The 22,026-nt window shown below is 36.3% G+C and overlaps 1 protein-coding gene across 3 annotated transcripts in view; it reads right to left on the bottom strand.

Annotated features, from left to right (window-relative positions):
• Nucleotides 1–18,163, bottom strand: part of LOC127422778 (serine/threonine-protein kinase WNK4-like) — an 82,270-nt gene extending 64,107 nt beyond the window's left edge. For all 3 annotated transcript variants that reach the window (XM_051666532.1, XM_051666533.1, XM_051666534.1), the window contains exons 1-2: nt 18,040–18,163; nt 17,103–17,738 (exon numbers count right to left, since the gene is read on the bottom strand). In XM_051666532.1, the coding sequence (XP_051522492.1) occupies nt 17,103–17,711 (609 nt within the window). In that variant the 5' untranslated portion in view covers nt 17,712–17,738; nt 18,040–18,163. The remainder of the gene's footprint in view (nt 1–17,102; nt 17,739–18,039) is intronic.
• Between the last annotated feature and the right edge of the window lie 3,863 nt (nt 18,164–22,026).

Below are 22,026 nucleotides of genomic sequence, written 5' to 3'. Positions count from 1 at the left end.
TTTAACTGGATAAGCTAGTTAAGAGTCAGTAAGACTAAAACAAAACACATGGCGACTAGCAATGCTGGTATTTTCAGTAGAGCACATGCATGTTATGCACAGCAGATACAAACAAGATGCACACAATTCTAGAATAAAGACTTTCTATTAAATTTAGTAGTTACTTTAAAAGGGCCAAAGCATCAGAAGGTAACAAATGCCATAAAAAAGATAGAATACTTCATGAGATGGTGATTCATGCTATTTGGTTCATGGCTGAATTTTCAAAGCTGGATTCTTTGATAAAATCCTAAAAAAAAATCTGCTTTGTATATTATTCTTTGACCTTGTTATCACTGGCAGGCAATCTCATTCACCAGGGGCATCGCTAGACTTCAGTGTCATCCAGGGCCCACACGCTATACTATAATATAAAAATAAGAAGAATCCTTCCTTCCATGACTTAAAAAATGACCACCCTACCTGTCAAATAATAATTATATTAAGCGCAACACTGACACCAGTTCAGAACTTTATACAAGCAAACGTCAGGTGCACAATAAACGAATAAAACACGTTTTAGTTTACATTACGGAGGATCAAACAGAGAATTACAACTTGTTGGCTCATTGTTCATTGTGCAGAAATTAACACTAACAATAAAATCAAAGTAATTTAATTTAAATTCACAATTGTCATTTATCATTATATTTTGAGAATAAAGTAAAAATTACGAGAAGAAAGTCGAAGCATTATGAGATTAAAGTCGCAATATTTTGAGAATAATCAAAAGGAAAGTAACATCAAAGTGATGTGTTGGACAACAGCAAAGTGGAGCGTTTGGGTCTTTACATACAACACCACTAACCAGGGAGATAACATGTCTATGCAACCAAGCTGAATTTGTGGGAAGTTTTAGCAAGCTCTCTGTTCATGAATGAGGTGTGCATTAGTACAGGAGTTTTAAACGTGGGCGCCTGTCAAGAAAGGAGCGAAATATAGGCTTGCACTCAAGTGAAGCGAAAAATAATTGGAACTGCTGTGAATTATATGAGTCCATTTCAAGACATTGTATGCGGTAACATCCCCTCAAGTACATTATAGTTTAGAGAGGAAACCCCAATAACAACACCGAGCGGGACCGCTCAAATCTGTCTGGTTCTTTCTTCTGAATAAATTACATTTCCTACATAACCGCTGCAGAGTCCAGATACTAATAACTCTGTGCTGGTGTGCCAAAAGACCAAGGATTTCTTTATTGCTAAATACTATCCTATATAGTATGATTTAACTACATCCTCCACATCCATCTCTTGCATTTCTCAGCGTCCGTTCTATCGTTGTGATAGTGACGCTCTGTTTAGCCTAAAAAATATTTCTTCTCTAAATATTTTACTACTTTATTCTCAAAATGCTACGACTTTATTCTAATAATTTTTACTTTATTCTCTAAATATTATGACTATAATTTCAAAATGCAACGACTTTATTCTCAAAATATTACGACTTTAATCTCATAATGCTACAACTTTATTCTAGAAATTTTTACTTTATTCACAAAATATTATGACTTTATTATCTAAATCTTATCGAAAGCCATCGTAGGATCACCGAGTATAGTTAAAAATAACGTATATTTTTATAAACGCATCTCGAAACATCTGCGTTGGGTTTCATGACTGCTATTAAACATCATTTCAGATTTTTTTATCAAATCACAGTTTCAACGCTTGATAAACGGTAAGAGAGTGTTTTTTCCCCATTTGCTCTGGTGTGCAGTCTTAAGTTCAATAATTAGACAAGTTCAATGTCATTTGATTTTAAACCATTTAAAAATCAAAGCACCCCAAAGAGGCTATTTAAACGCAGCTTTTTAACTCCAGGCACATGACATGGAAATGTGAACCAACATGGGCAGAGCGCATACACAGGCAGTCATTTTTGTTTGAATTTAATGTGAGATTTTATCATTTTAAAACCTTTGTATTGTGCTATTTACGTTCTTGCGCTTATTGTGCTGCTATTTTGATTTGCATTTGAGGAAATTCCATTGCAATAAACATTCTTTATTCCCGCGTACCGACTCCCGACTAAACACAAATAACCGAACAAGATGACTGGTGCATGCATTAAAATCTACTTGGTGTGTGAATTGTTAAAAACAAATGAAGATTAGAAGATTAGATCTGATACAGAAAAGCTGCACCCCCATGAGAGAAAATAGAAAGCTCCCGCTCAAGGCGTTCATAACGTGTCTGATGAACTTGAGCACGAACAGCAGGTAAAAGTCAAAGTGCGAACTGTCATAATGCAAGTTGGGCTCACTGATCAGAATTAATTTACATTTGAAGCCAGAATTGAAGCCTGCCTTGTTGCTTTTGTACCCTGATGTAATGAACATTAAGCCTTACTTTTTTTTTCTCTCATCACAAAAAAACAATCGGGGCTATTAACAAAAGATCCGGGGCTTCGGCCCTATCAGCCAGGGTCTACCTACGCCGCTGTCATTCACTATGTTTAAAATGTACAGTTTTTAATAACATTGTTCCAGTACCTCAGATGGGGTCTTCATAGAGGTAAGCCATATTTTCCTTTTTTTATGAAAGACTTCTTAATCAAACAATTGAGCGCAACAGTGACCACCCACTTTTTCAATGGCTCTGGAAGTATTTTTTTCAATTCATTTTCTCCATAGTCATGTCAAAATGTTCTTCCGTAAAGAGTTCTGTTTGAGATTGGAATGAATCACAACATCACAGCCTTAGATTTAAAGCAAAAAAATGAACTGCATATCCCATGAAGCATTACGAATGGCAAAATCTAACCAGAAAGATGGAAAAATATAAATCTATTGTCTTAAAATCATTGATTGTAAGTACAAAAATACAATATCTTTGAAGCTAATTGCAAATTATAACATTACATTTTAATATATAAGCTGATTAAGAGACTTAATAATGTAATTCAGCAAGCTTTATGTGATCTTAGCTAAGCTCTTTTGGTGTAGTTCCTGTTTCCAACAGTGATTTCTCTGATTGGTGGATTTCTCATCAGGATTGTGGGTAGTGTAGTTCTTAACCGGAAATTTCGCAATTACACAGGTTATGTTAATGTTATGTTAAAAATATTAAGTTAAATTCTTACCTGTGAGCTTCTTCAGAAGCATATACTGTCACTCATGGTAGGTCTGTCTTGAAAGGATTAAATTATGATCACTAAATATCTATTTCTCTACGGAGAAAACAAATTTGTGTTTTTTACATTCAGAACCCTACTATTGCACAATATTTGATAGCCATTTCACTTATTAAGCATTCCCATATTTTACATCTTAAGATCTTAATCATCTATCACCATCTGACAATTGTTCAGATGTTCAGTCATTTGCACTTAAAGTGCTTGTATTCAATCAAAGGCAATGACTATATATACAGTATCATGTATACAGTAATTTTACAGCACATCCAATCATCTACTACTATGCTGCCAAACCACCGAGCTAATTACAGACCAATAGGGGAAAATATTAGAACAAGAACAGTTTTCTTATTCTTACTATTTGCCTACGCATTTTGTGGTCTGGAAAAGCTGATGCTTTTTGCCAATCTGTTTGGTCTGTCTCCATTCAGATTTATTGATATTCTGAGTACAGGAGTTTTCATTAGTCAGAATGACTCAATGTTTTCCTCAAGCTGAGAAAAATACATAAAAGCACAATGAACTGATAGTTGTGAGCTGGCAGGGTTCAATCTATTTGGAAAAAGTTTGGAAAGAGATTGGGCCCTTTCTTTGTTCTCTGTTAAGGTTAAGCTCTGATACTCTCACTTTCTCTCTCCCCTCATCTATCTGTTCAAGATGTTGCATTTTCAGTCATGATTGTAAACACAACATAATTGACTAACTCACTCCATTAGAGCACTTTCTCCATTCACTCACTGGTTCAGATCCCTTCAAATCAACCTGCAGACATTTTGTTTGCAAAGTGACTCACTCTCATGGAAATGAGAGCTAATAAAGATACTTCTAATGAAAAGTATATTTGTTCATTTGTAAAGTATCTTTTAATGAAAAAGTTTTCTTGTTTCATCGAAGTACCTTAGATAGCAAATGGAGGGTTTTTGAATTGATGACCGACATGCCGTCAATGACTTCTTCGCATGCAGATTTTCACTGTGTAAGGGTGAACGTGACCTAATCTTTAGGCTACTGATATGACTGGCTGTAACTATGGGGTCTTCACTGGATTGAGTGTTCATGATTTTAAAAGTTTTTCTCAAAAGTATTTTTCATTTCTTTCAGAGTAAATCCTTTATTTTGGGATTTTCTTAGCATTGTTTTTTTCCTGACGACTCACAAAACACCTGCAACACCTCCTAACCTGCAACTCCGAACTTGAGAAGCACTGAGATATAGGATTCCCAATATTTCCAACACTGATTTTAACAAAGAATAAAGATAACAAGAGATGTGTCATCATTTCTGGGCTAATGTCAACTGACACGGACGAGTGACTTCAAAACAGTTGTTTTCATCTAAAGCCCTGTACATTCAGCAAATCTGGGATGCAACCAAAAACTGTCAATAAGGGTTACAGTAACTGTAATAATAAGCCCATTTGGAGGGATATAGGGCACTGTTTTGTTGAGGTAGCATTAACAAGGTTAAAGGAAAAGGTCACCAAAAACTAAAATTCTTTCATCATTTAATCAACCTCATGTCGTTTCGGAAAGCAAAAAAATTTAATAAAGTCATTAATTTGGTGAAAATCTTGACCTCTCACGTTTCCACATATTCAACCTTGGCGCATTGTGATCAGAGCCAGTGGTGTCTGGCATCACTGATATCAAACCTGGCATGACATCTCTTGAAGCACAATATTTGAATTTCCGTGAATGAGATTTGAGAAATACGGCATAGTCGTCAGTGACTTAAATCTGTTCCTCACAGAAAACTATCCTGTGACTTCAAAGAAACTTGGAATATAGGTCATATACTCTATTCGTATGATACTTTCAAGATGCTTTTTGTCCTTTTTGAAGCTTGAATTCATTATATGGAAGTGGGTAGCAAGGACATTCTTAAATATTAAAAAATTTTGTGCGTGTGTGTTTTTTTGGGAGAAAAAAGTAATGAAATGTGGGTGAGTCCATAATGACATTTAGCATCAGTAAGACAAGTCAAGTCTTACACCAAAGTACATTTTTCTTTCTTGTTGCACATTGCACAGAATCATCTGTTCGGAAATGCTCTACACACGCAAGCAAGAGCACTATTTGGAGCTTTTACTCTAGAAACAGCTGTAATCTCCTTTAACAGTTGGCACAGAACGTACAGTCCAAATGCATGAACATAGTGTACAGCGGCTCTACGTGATGGGTGTGGTTGCAGGGCTGTTTAACACCCTTTTATTTTTGCCCTAAAAAGGAACATATTCACCCAGCAGGCAGTTGCTGATAAGATACTGGCAGCCTTTTTGAAAGACCCATTTTAGTTTGCATACACAGACCTGATACTAGCTATCAGCTAATACTGCACTGCATGGAGCAGTAATTTCACACATTAATGCTGAACCGATTTAATTATTGAGGTATTGAGTTTGCTTTTGTACTTGGCCTTATTATTATTATTATTATTTTATTTACAAAAATAACTGGTCTGATCTGTTGCCACACATGGATGCCAAAATTGCCCCATTAAGAAAATTGTAAGTTCACTTTTTGACTCAGAAACAGACACAGACAAAAAAAAAAAAAAAAAAAACATATAAATTCTCATATTTTGATCCATTAAGTAAGTTTTCTTAATGCATTTAAGCAACATTGTCAAAATGGTACCTTATCCTACTTAAATGCATGTGACATCAAAAAACAAGAATTAGGTCAGAAGTAATCAAAAAGTCATCTAAAAGCAAAGAGATTACATTAATGAATACAATTTTAGTCATGTAATTTGTAATCAGAACCAGGTAACAATTTAGAAGTAATCTACCCAGCATTGGCGATACGTCATACATGCAAAATCAGTGGGCATGGCCGTGAGGTTTTGGTATTTTCATGCAGTCGGGGGTTGGCGAAATCACACGTGCAAAGCGATAATGGGCTGGGTCAAGTGCAATTGAATTCTTAGGTTATTCTCCAGTTATTGTCTTTGTCCTAGTATATATTCCATTCCCTGTCAAGCAACAATAATATAAATTAAAACAGCCTATTCATAAAGATATGTTAGTGAAATTGGGCTACAGTATATGCAATGTATATAAAATATACAGTATATAAAATGGGTCACATAAGTTTTATGGTCTCCGTCGCAATATTGAGTGAAGCCTGATTGACTCACGCTATCGCAGAGCTCTGGCTATCCTGTCTCTGGAGCACGCTGTGTGTTCTGCTGTGTTTCACATGACACCATGCTTCATTCGCCTCGCACAGATGCACGTATAAGATATGAGAGGTATAGTTAATGCCTATAAAGTGCTGATCACAAGCTGAATACAATTAAATTTGCTTCGGCTGCGAACCAACATTCACAGAATATTCAATGCAGGAAAACCTCTAGTAAGTGGCTAATAAGAGAGTTACCCGCCACTGCCATGATCTACCCACATGGTGGGTTGCGGGTGTTGATATCAAGCCCTGCTTATCTGTTTAACCAGTACTAACCAACCTAGACTAACATGAGAACTGCATGCTGGTTAAGCTGGTCTTTTTAGCTGGGGAGGAAAATTTGACTGCTGTATTTCAGCTGGCATCTATTCTCTGTACTACAGCACTGTGTTTTAACTAACACAAGATGCTTCATTGCATCACCCAGCAACGTATCCCAGGCCAGACCAGACCCACAGCAAGTACAGGAAGTGAATGGCCAGGGTCCAAACACTTGGTAACTGTACACAAGATGGTTGACTGGAAATTTACAACAGTCCAGACTGGAGGAGGAGATGTGCAGCCACAAACATCAGAGTATGAAATAGGGTAAATATTAGACATTTCTCCCTGCTGTTTTTCAGAAATAAAATGTTTTATGACACAGCAGAAACAGAGAAACAAGAAAAGACCAAAGAAAATCCTCTTTTGCAGGGCTCAGCAATATGAATTTTTTCTGCTGGCCCAGTTAGGCCAATAGTTCAATAATTTTCACTAGCCCCACAACAGAAAATAATACATTTGAATTTTTAGCAATTGTATGTCTCAGAATATTACATAGAAGGTATATTATGTTTTTATTTTTATTTTTTAGGTTTTTATTTTGCAGTAGTACCTGGAAATTTTACATGATCAACGTGTATAAAACATTATAATCTCTTTTGATAATTGTACACCTGAAACACAAATGCTAGCGCTGCAGCATTGTTTATCAGTTGGGTTGCTAGGAGACATCTCTAATGAGAGTCAAACCCCTGCAAAGCTAACGGGAGCGTTGCAGTTCCGAATATCGGGGAATGGAATGCATTTATTGTCGGAGATATCAAGTAGGAATATCCCACATCCAACTTGAATGGAACGCAGCACAACCGTGTACCCTGAAGAAACGAAATTTATTGCAAGCAACATTTAAATTGCAAATATTATTAGATAGATTTTTCCAGGTATTATAGACCTCCCTGGTATAGATTCATATGAAAAATTATGATTTTTGACTTCACAAAACAGTCATGCTGCAGTTAAAATTAGGCTTGCTCTAGCATTAACTGTTGTTTCAAGTTCTGGCTTTCGTGCGTGGACGTGTTTTTAAAATGTCAATTGGTGTTATTAGTTAGCTGCGACATAATGTATGATGCCCAAAGGCATAGGGTGTCTTATTCATTGTGAAACTGTGTTTTCTTGATGGCATGAATCACACTGAAGGCCTAGACTTTCAATGCACGGCCCGCCACTGCTACAACCAATGTCCTAACTAAGGCACTAATGGTAATGCCATCATATTTATCATGTTCCCATTTACAACACTCAGCACTTAAAGATCTGACGTGGATTGCTCTCTTTGCCATGTATTCTCCATAAAGTCTGTCCAATTTGGCAAACCTCTGATAGGAATGCTGTTGCCGGGTAACTAATGTTTTCTTAATTATATAACACAGCCATGCTCTTCCCACATGGACAGGCCTTTTAATCCACAGCCAATGTAAGACATACATATCTGATGTGTTTACATTGTGATCACATGTACTATATACAGTATATGAAGCTACATTCACTGTAAGGAGTTGTTTGGGTTCTGGTGAGATTTCTGCTTATGCATATTCGTAATCTGGCAATGAAGTTAATACTCACCAATATCAGTGCAAACTGACAACCTTGCTGAAAAGACCATCACCGCACGTAAACAGCTTCCTTGGTCAACCAGCTTCTTTAGAAACGCTTGGTTTTGATAGTAACAATAGCTATGCTGGTTCGGCTAGCACCAAACCTGCATAAACCACCATGGAACTTCATGCTGGTCTAAGCTGGTCTTTTCAGAATAAAAATAGAAATCCTTCTGCTGCATGCAATGAAAACCACATAGATTGTCTGTCTGTAGCACCAAATGCGGAGAATTAATCTGGAAGGCCATTATTGATTGTGTCTGGATTTGTGTGTATGTGTGTGTTTAGACAATCAAGAGGCCAGATTACAATAGGTTTAAACCACCAGCAGCTGGTGTTCAGCTCAAGATCATGATGATGTCATCGTGACCAAGCAGAGGCACCAGCACGAGTGACAGCAGCAGCAGCCACTTGAAATCCCATTAGAGCTGATTAAGGCCTCTAGATGGACTCAATCATACACATACACAATAATTTATTTAGCCCTTAACCTGTGTTATTAATAAGCCCCAAAAAGCAGCAGGAAAGAGCTGAATTTATGATTAAGTGATTTATAAGAGACATTCGCAAATGCAGCAGCTGCTCACCAATTACTGGGAGTACAATAATACCTATATTGCATCTGTGGTTCAAGCTCTTGCCTAAAGCACACTTTCATCCTTTTACTTCAAGTTGCTGTTATGGCAGTTAAAGATTGTGCCCTTAAATGACTGTGAATCTGACCTTCAAGCATTGGGAGCATCTTGAGCATTACTGAAAGCATGGCTTGGTTCCAAAACCTAGGGAGCTGCCTTGCTATTACCTGCATAGACAGCGACCTTCTAAGGCAGCATCGTAAATGAAGTGGAAATGAACACGTTTTTGCAAGCGTCTGCTCTGTTTTTCAATTGTTTGCCTATGTAAATATGCTTTTTAATTAGATTTAAATTAGAGTTTTCAGAATTAACGCGTTAGCGCGTGCGATTAATTAAAAAAGTTTAACGCATTAATTTTTCTTAATCGCGATTAACGCATTTATCTTTAATACAGTATAAACCAGCATAAACACTGGTTAGAAGGGCATAAACTTTTGTAATGTGTCGATGTAGTTGTTTCAATTAGTCAAACTCCCACTTAGACTTTGGGAAACGTTTAATGTTAATTGAATTGGTGCCATTTTAGTGCATTTCTATCTTTATACTGTGGAAGGGTTTGTTTGGAAAACGTTAATAAAGCACAATATTGGGGGCCTGGGTAGCTCAGCAAGTAAAGATGCTGACTACCACACCTGCAGTCGCAAGTTCAAATCCAGGGCATGCTGAGTGACTCCAGTCAGGCCTCCTAAGCAACCAATTGGCCCGGTTGCTAGGGTGGGTAGTCACATTGTGTTAACCTCCTCGTGGTCGCTATAATGTGGTTCTCGCTCTCAGTGGGGTGCATGGTGAGTTGTGTGTGGATGCCGAGGAGAATAGCGTGAGCCTCCACACGTGCTAGGTCTCCACAGTAACGCGCTCAACAAGCCACGTGATAACATTTATGCATTTGGCAGATGCTTTTTTAAGATGCACGGATTGACTGTCTCAGACGTGGAGGCAACTGAGATTAGTCCTCTGCCACCCAGATTGAGGCGAGTCACTACGCCACCACGAGGACCTAGAGCACGTTGGGAATTGGGCATGCCAAATTGGGGAGAAAAGGGGAGAAAATCCAACAAATAAATCAAATAAAAATAAAGAATAATATTACATATTGTTTTGTTTTCTTTCCTAAGATGGAAATAAATGCATTCTGACAGGAAGATAAGTATATTTAGTGTAAAATTTCAGCACTTTCAAAATCTGCGATTAACTACAAAACATATGCGATTAATCACAAATTTTAAAAAAATTATCGACTGACAGCACTAATTTAAATATATATTTATTTATTTTTTTATTTTTTACTAAGGCTGTCAATCAATTAAAATTTTTCTGATGATGTGCCGATTAATTAATTGAATTAATCACATATACCAATATTTACTGAGAAAGCCCCCCTCCCCCCAAAAAAGTAGTATATAATAAAATTATTACAAACAGGCCATTTAATAAATATTACCTGTAAAGCTGGAGTTGCGCTGACTGCCCCCTACTGCCACATATTTGCAAAAACATCAAGGTGGTACATCAAGATTGAATCCGATGGTCCTTATAACAGAATTTACATATGGGTCGGGACATGAATAATTGTGTTACATTTTTTATTGCATTATTTTTAATTCCACTAAATAACATGTTAAATCAAAAGCCCTATTGTTTACTGATACCTTTTGAATATTTAGAAACAAAATTCAGCCATTTATTTTTCCTTTATTTATTTATTTTTTACATAAATATGCTGCCTAACTTTTGGAATAGCCTTCACTTTAGGAGCACACCTATGATGCCTTAAAATTTTGCCTATGTAAGCTGCTCACTAAGTATTGAAATAAAGTCCATGTACTGTATTTTAAAATAGGCCAACTGCATAGGTGCATGTCCTGATACTACACTACTTTGCCCTGCTTTACACCTGTTATGTCAATCTCAGGGCTGGGTTTAATAAAATAATACTCCTCACCTCAATCACCTTGATAAAAGACCATCATAAGATAGGTAAGAAAAAGGTGGAAAGAATTAATCTCAAGTGCACATCTAATCTATTTGTTTACACTTAAAAAAAAAAACCTGTGTGAGATGGAGGTGACATCACAAAAAGTTGGCAACTCAAGCTTGTTCTATTCATATGTGTTCTATCAAAACAAAACATGTTTTCCAAAAGCCACCATAATATGAAATGGTTCAAATGGTTCAAGTAAGTGGAACACTGATAACATCACTTCAATGTGAGTTCAGGTCAATAAGGTTCATTTAAACCATACAGATATGTTACAATTCAACAATGTCTTCCTTTGAAAAAGGAGTGTTAGTAAAAATCACTGCATTTTAAGATGAGTGTGCTGGGTTTTTTTAAACTGACACAATAGAAAGAAAAATCACAATTGATTTAATAGCATCTCAGATTTGTCTTCTGAGACAAAGATCCAATTTATCCTATCTTAATGGTTTCTTCTACACTAAAAAATTGACTAGTCTGATTTACTTAACTTTTTCACAACTTATTACAAAATTATTGTAAGTAAATTTGAATGGTATAAAATCAAGTAATACCTACTTAATTTAATAACATACTATTGATTAAAGCGAGTGAGTAAATTTAACTCAAACATTTCACACTTTGAACTTTCCTTATAAACACGTTTAACCATGTACCATATTGACATAAGGAAGCCTTCCAGAGGGATGCTTAATGCATGCTATATAATCTATCCATATCCATAATCACCTTGCATTACTGGGGATAGAAAACAAGATACAGAGCTGCACACACAGACCACAACACTTGATGCAAAAAAAAACGATGATGGTAACTATAAACAGATTACTTTTTGATCATGAACGGGTAATTTTGCGTAGAAATTGAACTTCAGACTTCACAAAACAAGAAGTTACCAAAGGTAACAACAAAATCAACAATTAAATTAGTGCAAATAGTCGAACCATGCAAGTTCATGAATAATTCAAGCCTGGTGCATCCTGGGACCACCAGCTTCGAAAAGTTATGTAAAATGTACTTATTTTAATCACCTGTAAAATTTACTCAAATTAGCTAAATAAATCTGACAAGGTTTACTACTTTAGGATTGATACATGATGACATTGTAAAAATAACAAAGAATCATAAATAATATTTACTTATAAACTAGAGCATTCATTTTAAAATGTTTGAATTGAATACAAATGTAGAATTTATTTGATATTTTCAAGTTCACACTTAAACTAAATATTTTCAAGTTCACGCATTAAATTATTCAGTGTAGAAAATACTTAATCTTTTCTGTTGTACACTCACTGAGTACTTTAATAGGAACACCTGTACACCTACCTATTCATGCGATCTAATCAGCCAATCGTGTGGCAGCAGTGCAGTGCATATCATGCAGATACGGGTCAGGAGCATCAGTTAATGTTCACATCAACCATCAGAATGGGGAAAAAATGTGATCTCAGTGATTTTGACCGTGGCATGATTGTTGGTGCCAGATGGGCTGGTTTGAGTATTTCTGCTGATAACTACTGATCTCCTGGGATTCACACAGAACAGTCTCTAGAGACTATTCAGAGTGGTGCCAAAAACATCCAGCAAGCGGCAGTTCCATGGACAGAAATGCCTTGTTGATGAGAGAGGTCAACAGAGAATGGCCCGACTGGTTCGAGCTGACAGAAATGCTACGGTAACTCAGGTAACATTTGAGTATGTCAACAACTGTCTCATTTGTGTCTATTTCTATTTCCCCTTTGGAATTTTAGGAGAAACACCTGAAACAAAGTTTATATGTAAATAAAACATAACTGAGAACTCCATTTAGTCTTTTGTGCAACAAAAGAGAAACCTCTGAGCAAAACACTTTGAATCTGGGGAACTATAGGAGGAAGGTTGAAAACTAGTGCCTGTACGTGAGGATGTGAGTAAGTCCATGGACTACGTCTCTCTTAATGAATGCAGAATGGCATGGATTGCACGTATTAACACAGTTAAGTGTGGAAAAGGTGGTGTGAGGAGTGGCCGCCTGACTGTGACGTGCATGACTGCTGCTGGGTCGACAGAGAGCCACTCAAAGTCAAAGGTAAAAACAGAGAGATCAGGAGAGAACAGGCAAGCCTGAATTCATGATTTTAAACCTCAAATAGCCCTGTATCTCCATTTACAACTGCAAAAGTTTTTCAGGTCTTCACACCATACAGAACGAAGACTGGCTTTGCTCATTTGCACATAGATTAGAGTGCTAGTGCTGTAGTTGTGGCACCTGGCATGACTGATTAGATTGTAGATTAGAATATAGAGCCTGATTAGACTTCAGCGGAATCAAGACAAAAGTCTGTCCACACTGTGTTTTTCCATGCTTGTTTTGGTGATGTTTTGAAACATACAGTACCCACTAAAGTATTTTCACACTTATACATTTATTTTCACACTTCAAAATTTATAAATGTCATTGCATTATATAACAAAATATCAAACCAAGTGGCATCCAATTTAAAGAATTACAGCACAAACACTTTCAGGCAAAACATTTCACAAAAATTAGTTTGGTATGTTTTTTAATTATAAACAATAGATATATTGTTCAAAATTAAGTCAAAACGCAATTGGACACTTTCTAGTAGTCAACATGTGATGAGTACAAAATTACATTTTAATGAGTAAAAAAAGCATTAAAGGGATAGTTCACCCAAAAATGAATATTCTCTCATCATTTACTCACCCTCATGCCTTCCCAGATGTGTATGACTTTCTCCTCACACTGCATGTGAATGGTGACCAAAACTTTGAAGCTCCAAAAGCAGATTAAGGCAGCATAAAAGTAATACATAGACTTTAATATTGATCTGTTTCTCACCCACACCTATCATATCACTTCTGAAGATATGGATTAAACCACTGGAGTCATATGGATAACTTTTAATGCTGCCTTTATGTTCTTTTGGAGCTTCATAACTTAGGTTCAATTAATTGAAATTAATCACAATTAGGGCTGCAACTAAAGATTCGTTTGATAATCAACTAATCTAATGATTATTAGACCGGTTGTTCGACTATTTGGCCGATTATTGCAACGATTAATCATTAGTTCTAAACTGACAATTTAGCTTGTGCCTCCAGTTAAGAGGTTGTATTGAACATGTACTTACTAAAAAATAATCATAATAAATAAATAAAAAGAGGACAAAAGCATCTTTTTAAAAATACCACTAAATGATTTCACTAAGTTACAGGGAAAAAAATACTTGATATTTTCTATTAAAAGTTTAGCGCCGGGGTGTTTCCTTTTTAGACACTCTGACATGCAAGTTATGCTCCAGCGGAACACCAGCTCCGCTTTATTTTACTATGACACTGCTTCTGTTTTTACTTATTTTGTATTTTTGTACAGTCGTTGTCGATAACATCAACTAATCGTTTTAGCCCTAATCGCAATTACTAATGGAAATAATTGTCAATTATGATTTTTGTCATAACCTTGTATCATAGTGAACTGTAAAATATACAGGCACTAAAAGGACATACCATAATGCCTGAAACATGGTCACTGTATTTCCTACGGTGAATTTCTACGGTGAACTGTCAACCACAGTTACAGTTAAAGTTAACAGAATTTTTTTTTTTTTACAGTGCTGTGGTTCCTCTGCTGACACCTGTGTGAACTTAAGGGGAACAGACTTCACAGTATATACAATAAAAAGGATACTGGGAAAAACTGGGTAAAAGTAATTGCAAACTGGCAACTGGTTTGATCTTTTGGTATCTAATGCAATGACATTCACACATTTTTAAGTGTGATTTCAATGTCCAAAAGTCCAAATATTTTTAAAGCCACTGTACGTTAGGAATGTGTAACGCCGGATTCACACATACTCCGTGAGCGGGGGCATGAGTGAGGCATGAGCAACACATTGCGTTTAGGCTTTCACACTGGCCGCGTCTATTTTCTAGGTACCTACGGCAACGGCAGGCAGTAACGTGCATTTGTTTATCAGCGTACTTGGTCATGATTGGTTAATATATCAAAGTCCCAATCAAGGCAAGTCCGTCCACTCGGCGGTCATCTTTGGAACGCTCTCAGGCTGGGCAGCTGTTTTCTTTGTAAACAAGCAACATAAAAGTAAAGCTCTTATTTACTTGAATGGGGAAAGGCTGAAATTTTCAAAAAGGTTGGTCAAGATGCAGACCTATATATTGTAATGTATAGGTGGTTTGGTTTAAATATTGTTTATTTGTTTTTGCATCTTTTCTAAAATCTCCTGATTATTTTCGTTTTCTACTGCACCCAGAGCCGCTGAGTTCAGAGTGAGCCACGTGGCAAAAATAGTTTGGCGCTGAAACTATCCACTCACTGCCGCATCTGGGACGCTTCACCTCGCAACTTGTACTTGCAATATATGAAACCGCCATAAGAAGGAAGTGAGGTGCAAAGTCAGAGATGTCAATATCAAAAGACTGGTCTGAAAAGTTTGAGACACAACTGCCTGTCAAACACATATTGAGCTACACATAACACATAATCTACACATAAGTCACACATAAGCTACACGTATTATCTCAGGCACTTTTTTGAGGCGAAATAGATGCCCAATTTACATAATTTCAGTAGTACACCCAAATGACAATACCATACTTTTCATGTGTTACACTTGCTATAGTTTACTTCCATGTTGTCAAATAGCAATGTCAAATGTAAATCAAGTCAATCACTGACACATCAGCACCACCTTGAGTAAGAAATAGCATGTATTATATGTATGTGTATACTAGGTGTGTAACGGTTCTCTGTAACCGTACAGTTCGCCACCTACGGTTCGGTAAGCATTGGCACAGCGCTTCAACTCAAGTTTAATAACACATCTGGAGCACAAGTTTTGGCGAAGAAAACAAAGCGTAGAATAGACAGGCACAGTTACAAACTCCGCTAATGCGCCTGAATGGATCTGTAGATGGATATGCTCCGCCTATGTTTCACGTGGGTCAACTTGATGACATCACAGTTCTGCACGCGTTGTGTAAGTTTAGCTGAAAATGGCAAGCGGAGAAAACGAGTCACTGATATAGAAGCCCCCTTCGTTTTTCAAGTCTCCTGTCTGGGAACATTCAACTTTTGCAGTCAATTACAACAGTGATGGTCAAACAACTTTTACAAAACAGTCACTGTTTGCAGATATAGCTCGACATCCATATATGATCAATCATTTACGCCAACATATCCTGGGGATAGATAGTGCTCACCCAGAGCTGCAAGTGAGCCCGAAACACCCTTCCGTTTTTAAGCAGGCACAAAGTTGTTTTTTTTTGTTAAGGACCCTAATGAAAATTAACCATGGTTTTACTATAGTAATATTGTAGTAAAAATGACTATAATAACCATGACTGCTGTCATCATGGTTTTCTTAGCAGAAATCATGGTTTTGATTCAATTAACCATGGTTTTACAACAGTAATACTGTAGTTTCCATATAGTAACCATGATTTTACTATATATTGAAACAATGACTGTAACCATGTTGATATTGTTGTTACTATGATTTTACTACAACTACTATAGTTAAACTGTGGTTACTGTAAAACCATGATTTTTATTAAGGGCAAAGTGTTTGTTACCAAATAAAGTATTCTTATTTCAAATTTGGAAGTCATACTTTTTTCTGAACATAGCAAATACCGAACCCTACCGAAACCATGACACTAAAACCGTGATACAAACCGAACCATGAGACATTTGAACCGTTACACCATTAGTGTACACACATATGGAATACTGATAATTCCCCATTGTCACACAGAAAATCAACGTGACATAGTAGTCATTTGTACGCAAGGGTATAAATATGGCTTGAACACTGGGGGGTTGCAGCGTGAAGAATTTACATTTTTCCATTGATCATGGTATAAATATTGGGGGGGTTGTACTTGTTTGTTTTGATTATTACTGGAATCTACACCCCTGTTTCTAATAAATTAAAGAGGTGTGGTATAACTCCAAAAAAATGATGAGGTACACTACAGGGGGACGTATGAGGTCCTGGGCCACTAAAGACCCGAGTTATGCATTAATGGGTTCATTCTATCAAAAGGGTAAAATTGCAAAATTTCATATTTTTGATCACCCCCAGTATATGAGGACAAGATGACCTCTAGCCTTGCATGATTCAATTCTGATTGGCATAGCCTACTGTTCAACTTTAATCTTAACCAAAGTAAAAGACCTTACCTGTAACTCGCACCATGCCACCTCCACTGTGGTCTCCGTGTCCAGACCCTTGTAGACCGTCTTGAATGACCCTCTCCCTATTTCAATGTTGAACTTGAGATATCTTCCGTCCGGCGAGGTGGCCACAGCTTTGGTCTCAATGTCCTCTTTCTCATCCTGTTCCAGTCTGCTTAAAAACGGGCGGCGTGGAACCACCTGCTCGACCTTGGATACCTCATTGTCCGAATCTGAACTGGCATCCTGGGCAGCGGGGTCAGGGACAGAGCTTCTCCAGTCCGCTGGTGGTGCCGAATTTGGGGTTGGGGTAGAAGCCTCGAGACTGGAGACTGGAGACGGCGAACTTGGAGATGGAGGATCTGTTTTATCGTCCTCTGTCCTTCTCTCTGATATTAATATGTTTTCAGCAGACCACGAAAGCGCCTTGGAGAGTGTGTCGTTGTATATTTGTGCGTCAATATCCACACTGAGTTTATGAAGCACGTATGAGTTCCGTCTCGCGCTCAGAGAGTGCGTCCGCATCATTGGCACTATGGAGAGACAGTCGTCCTCTAATTCAACAGGTAAACCTGGAAAACCAAGTCCAGGGATCTCAACTTCGGCATGCGACATGATGAGGACTGCTCAAGACATCACAAACTGGATAGAAAAGAGAATTAAACAAGCGCGCGCGTTAAACGTAAAGCGTCAAATACTCGCGAGCTGTGATGACTGATGTTGTCACAACAAGAACATGTGTGCCCCGCAACATTTCTTTTATGACCTAGTATTCAGGCAAATTCTATTGTAATAATATAATTAAAAATAGATATAGGCTGTTTTTGCACTTATTGCAACAACTACTTTTTTATGTATCTATAAATAAACTCAAAAAAAAATAAAATAAAATAACAATTAAGAGAGAGAGAGAGACGGGCAAGTAATTGTTAAATCGATTTACCTTATTTAGAACAGTTTTGAAATTATTCCACAAATCAAACAGCACACAACACACGCTCCACACACACACGCACACTCAGTTGATCTGCAGAAGCGCTCGTACATTCTCTCTTAAACGCCACTGTGCGCAGCAGCATCAGTCTGACGGACAGCTGACTCCGCCCCCTTCATCTGAACTCTCGCAGCTTTGGTTTCAGTGTTGTCAAACCACCGTGTATTGTGTGAGAGAGTGCCCACACGATTTTCCGCTTATTACTATAGATTTTAGAAACAGAGCTGGCACTTGGCCACAGGACAGAGTACATGAAATTGATGCTTTTCACCTGTCAATCATTTTGCTCGTTCTCATGTGTGTTGTATTTGAAGCTGATCATTGAGGCTATGAGTCATAATGTTTGTCAGTTGAGGGCGCTATTGTGCCACTGTTGAATTTGACAGCCACAGCGAATGCTGCTCTTTTTCTCGGTTTTGGTCTCAAAATAATCCTTGAAGGGCGGGATTTTGGGACGAGGGGGCGTGGTTATTTCAACGGCTCAGTCACGTGAAAGCACATTTAAGTCAAATTTACTTCTTTTTTTTTTTTTTTTACCACTGATATTTCCTCAAATTAGCAAATCTGACAGTGTTTTCTACTTTAGAACTGATACATGAAGACACATTGTAAAGATAAACAATCACAAATATTAATTGTTTATAAGATAGAACATTCATGTTTACATGTTGGAATGCAGAATTTACTTAATATTTTTAAGTTTATGCTTTAACTTGTTAATTGTTTCTGCTATATTTACTTCACCACAAAATCTTTTTTTTTTTTTTCAGTGTAGTTCTGAATAAAATTGGTGGCAGTTTGATTGACTGATAGTCCAATAGGTTAATACAATATAAATGAATCAATAGAGATGTAGTCAAATATGCTGATTTATTTTCTTATATTTTTACACAATATATACTCGAAGTACACACTGAAAAAAATATTCTGTGGTGTAGTAAATATATCAGAAAAGATGGAGTACTTTCTACATTTAATAAGTTGGTTTAAGCATGAACTTGAAAATATTGAGTAAATTCTACATTCAAACATGTACAAATGAATGCTCTAGCTTTTAAGTACATGTTATTTATGATTGTCTGTTATTTTTACAATGTGTCATCATGTATTAGTCTTAAAGTAGAAAACCTTTTCATATGTACTGGCTGATTTGAGTAAATTTCACTGTTAAATAAAATAAGTACATTTTACTTAATTTTTCAAAGCTAGTGTTCCCAGCATGCACTGGCTTTGAATAATTAATGAGCTTGCATGGCTGCACTTATTGTTTATTTTGTTACATTTGGTAATTTCTTGTTTTGTGTAGTTTGAAGTTAATTTTTTACTAAAAATGACCAGTTTTTGATAATAATATATATATATATATATATATATATATATATATATATATATATATATATATATATATATAAATCTGTTGATTGTCACCATCATCATGTTTTGTGCTCTATATTTTCTTTCTATTACTAACTACACAAGATGATGTTGTTTCAGACTATATAGCATACGTTAAATTTCCATGCAGAAGGCTTGCATATTGATTAAATATATGATAGAATGGAAATGTAAAGGTTCATTTAAATTTATTGAGTTTATTTAAGTATCATGTATATCATCTTTAAAAATGAACATTACTGTATTTACTAAAATGTTTAAATTAAATGTACTCACTCACTTTAATCAATATTAATATTAAGTAGATTTTACAAAATGTTATACCATTAAGATTTACATAGAAAAACTTTGTGCAAAAACTTGTGAAATAAAAATTAGATAACACTTACTTGTCATTATTTTCAGTGCGCACTGAAATGTTTCAACACAGAAATTGTGCATTAGCAGAGACGGAGCACTTATACTAAAATGAATGAGCGAAATTGGAATGCCCAATATTACAGGTGTAGAAAAGGAAGTCCCGCCTTACAGGTAAAAAAGCCACTATCACCTTTTAGATAGAGACATCGCCTGTCAGTTAATGTACATGCGCATTAGCTGGACCAGCATCAAAAATAGATTTTATTTGTGTGATCTGAACTAAAGAGCAATTTATGATTCTATTGTTTTCAGATTTTACTGCTTATTTGAAATATGTGATTTGATCATAATCTTATCCAAACGCTTTGTAGATTTCAGTCTTTTCCCATTCAGGTAGATCACTCTAATAAAAAATAAAATATAATCAAATAAAATCTTGTTTCAACTTTAAAAATGACGTTTTCGTGCTGCCATAAAATTTTAAGTTGTGTACCCTTAAAAGGGAAAGTTGTTTAAACAGAACGTGTTGACTTAAATCTATATAACTTGTTAAATTAGCTTAATGTCTTTTTAAGTAAACTAAACTATTTTAGTTCATTCAACTTAATTCTAATTAGATTCAAATTGGATTTAGAAGTTCAATGACTTGTGTTATTATTTAATATACTGATGATAACCATAGAAGTAATTATGTCTATTCTAATGGTAGAGGTAAAATAAACTGACAATCAGTGGTAAATGGCCAGTTATGGATCAAACACCATCATCTGATACCTCTGTCATATTCAGACTCAAACTTGTCAATGGCCTCAACAATTTAAATGCAAATCACAATGATGGTGACAATCATCAAACACACCACTGAGCAAAAAGGTGAGCTTTGAATTATTTCACATGACAAATAACTGAAAGTGACAACACACACAACAACCAACAACATAAATATAAGCAGCAAACACACACAAAAAAATAAATAAATAAAGACAATAACACTGCACTTTGCATAATTTATTCATGCTGCAGTGCATGCTGGGAATCCGAATACGTTCTCTAGACTTATATTTTTATTTCAGATGAATAGTTTTTCTAAGCTCAATAACTTATAAATTCAGCCAACAAAAACTTGCATAATTGAGTTATCTCAACAAGATCAGTAGAGGGCAGTTTTATAACTTTACATTTTAAGTTATGTTGACTAAAAGGCAAAATAATTGTTTAGTTGCATGCACATTGTGTCAAAGATGCAAACAGTCTGTCTGTAAACAGTCCATTATTTCATCATTATTATGTGATCCAGTTTAGCTGCTTTTCCACCACTGGGCCGAACGATTCTTGTTGCCGAACGATTCTTGTTGCTTAACTATTGTTGTTGCATAACGATTCGGCAACAAGAATCGTTCTGCAGCAAGAATCGTTCTGCAACAAGAATCGTTCTGCAGCAAGAATCGTTAAGCAACAAGAATCGTTCTGCAACAAGAATCGTTCTGCAGCAAGAATCGTTCAGCAACAAGAATCGTTCAGCAAAAAGAATCGTTAAGCAACAATAATCGTTCTGCAACAAGAATCGTTCTGCAACAACAATCGTTAAGCAACAAGAATCATTCTGCAACGAGAATAGTTACGCAACAAGAATCGTTGCAGAACTATTCTTGTTGCTGAACGATTCTTGCTGCAGAACTATTCTTGTTGCTTAACGATTCTTGTTGCCGAACGATTCTTGTTGCTGAACGACTCTTGTTGCAGAACGGTTCTTGTTGCTTAACTATTCTTGTTGCAGAACGATTCTTGTTGCGTAACTATTCTCGTTGCAGAACGATTCTTGTTGCAGAACGATTCTTGTTGCTTAACGATTCTTGTTGCTGAACGATTCTTGTTGCAACAAGAATAGTTCTTATTGCAACAAGTTGTTGCATAACTTAAGAATAGTTACGCAACAAGAATCATTCTGCAACGAGAATAGTTACGCAACAAGAATCGTTGCAGAACTATTCTTGTTGCTGAACGATTCTTGCTGCAGAACTATTCTTGTTGCTGAACGATTCTTGTTGCTGAACGATTCTTGTTGCTGAACGATTCTTGTTGCAGAACGATTCTCGTTGCTTAACGATTCTTGCTGCAGAACGATTCTTGTTGCGGAACGATTCTTGTTGCTTAACTATTCTTGTTGCAGAACGATTCTTG

The sequence above is a fragment of the Myxocyprinus asiaticus genome, chromosome 32 (assembly GCF_019703515.2).
Source record: "Myxocyprinus asiaticus isolate MX2 ecotype Aquarium Trade chromosome 32, UBuf_Myxa_2, whole genome shotgun sequence".
Taxonomy (NCBI): domain Eukaryota; kingdom Metazoa; phylum Chordata; class Actinopteri; order Cypriniformes; family Catostomidae; genus Myxocyprinus; species Myxocyprinus asiaticus.
Note: the sequence above shows the minus strand (reverse complement) of the source record. Positions and strands in the feature narration are given on the sequence as shown.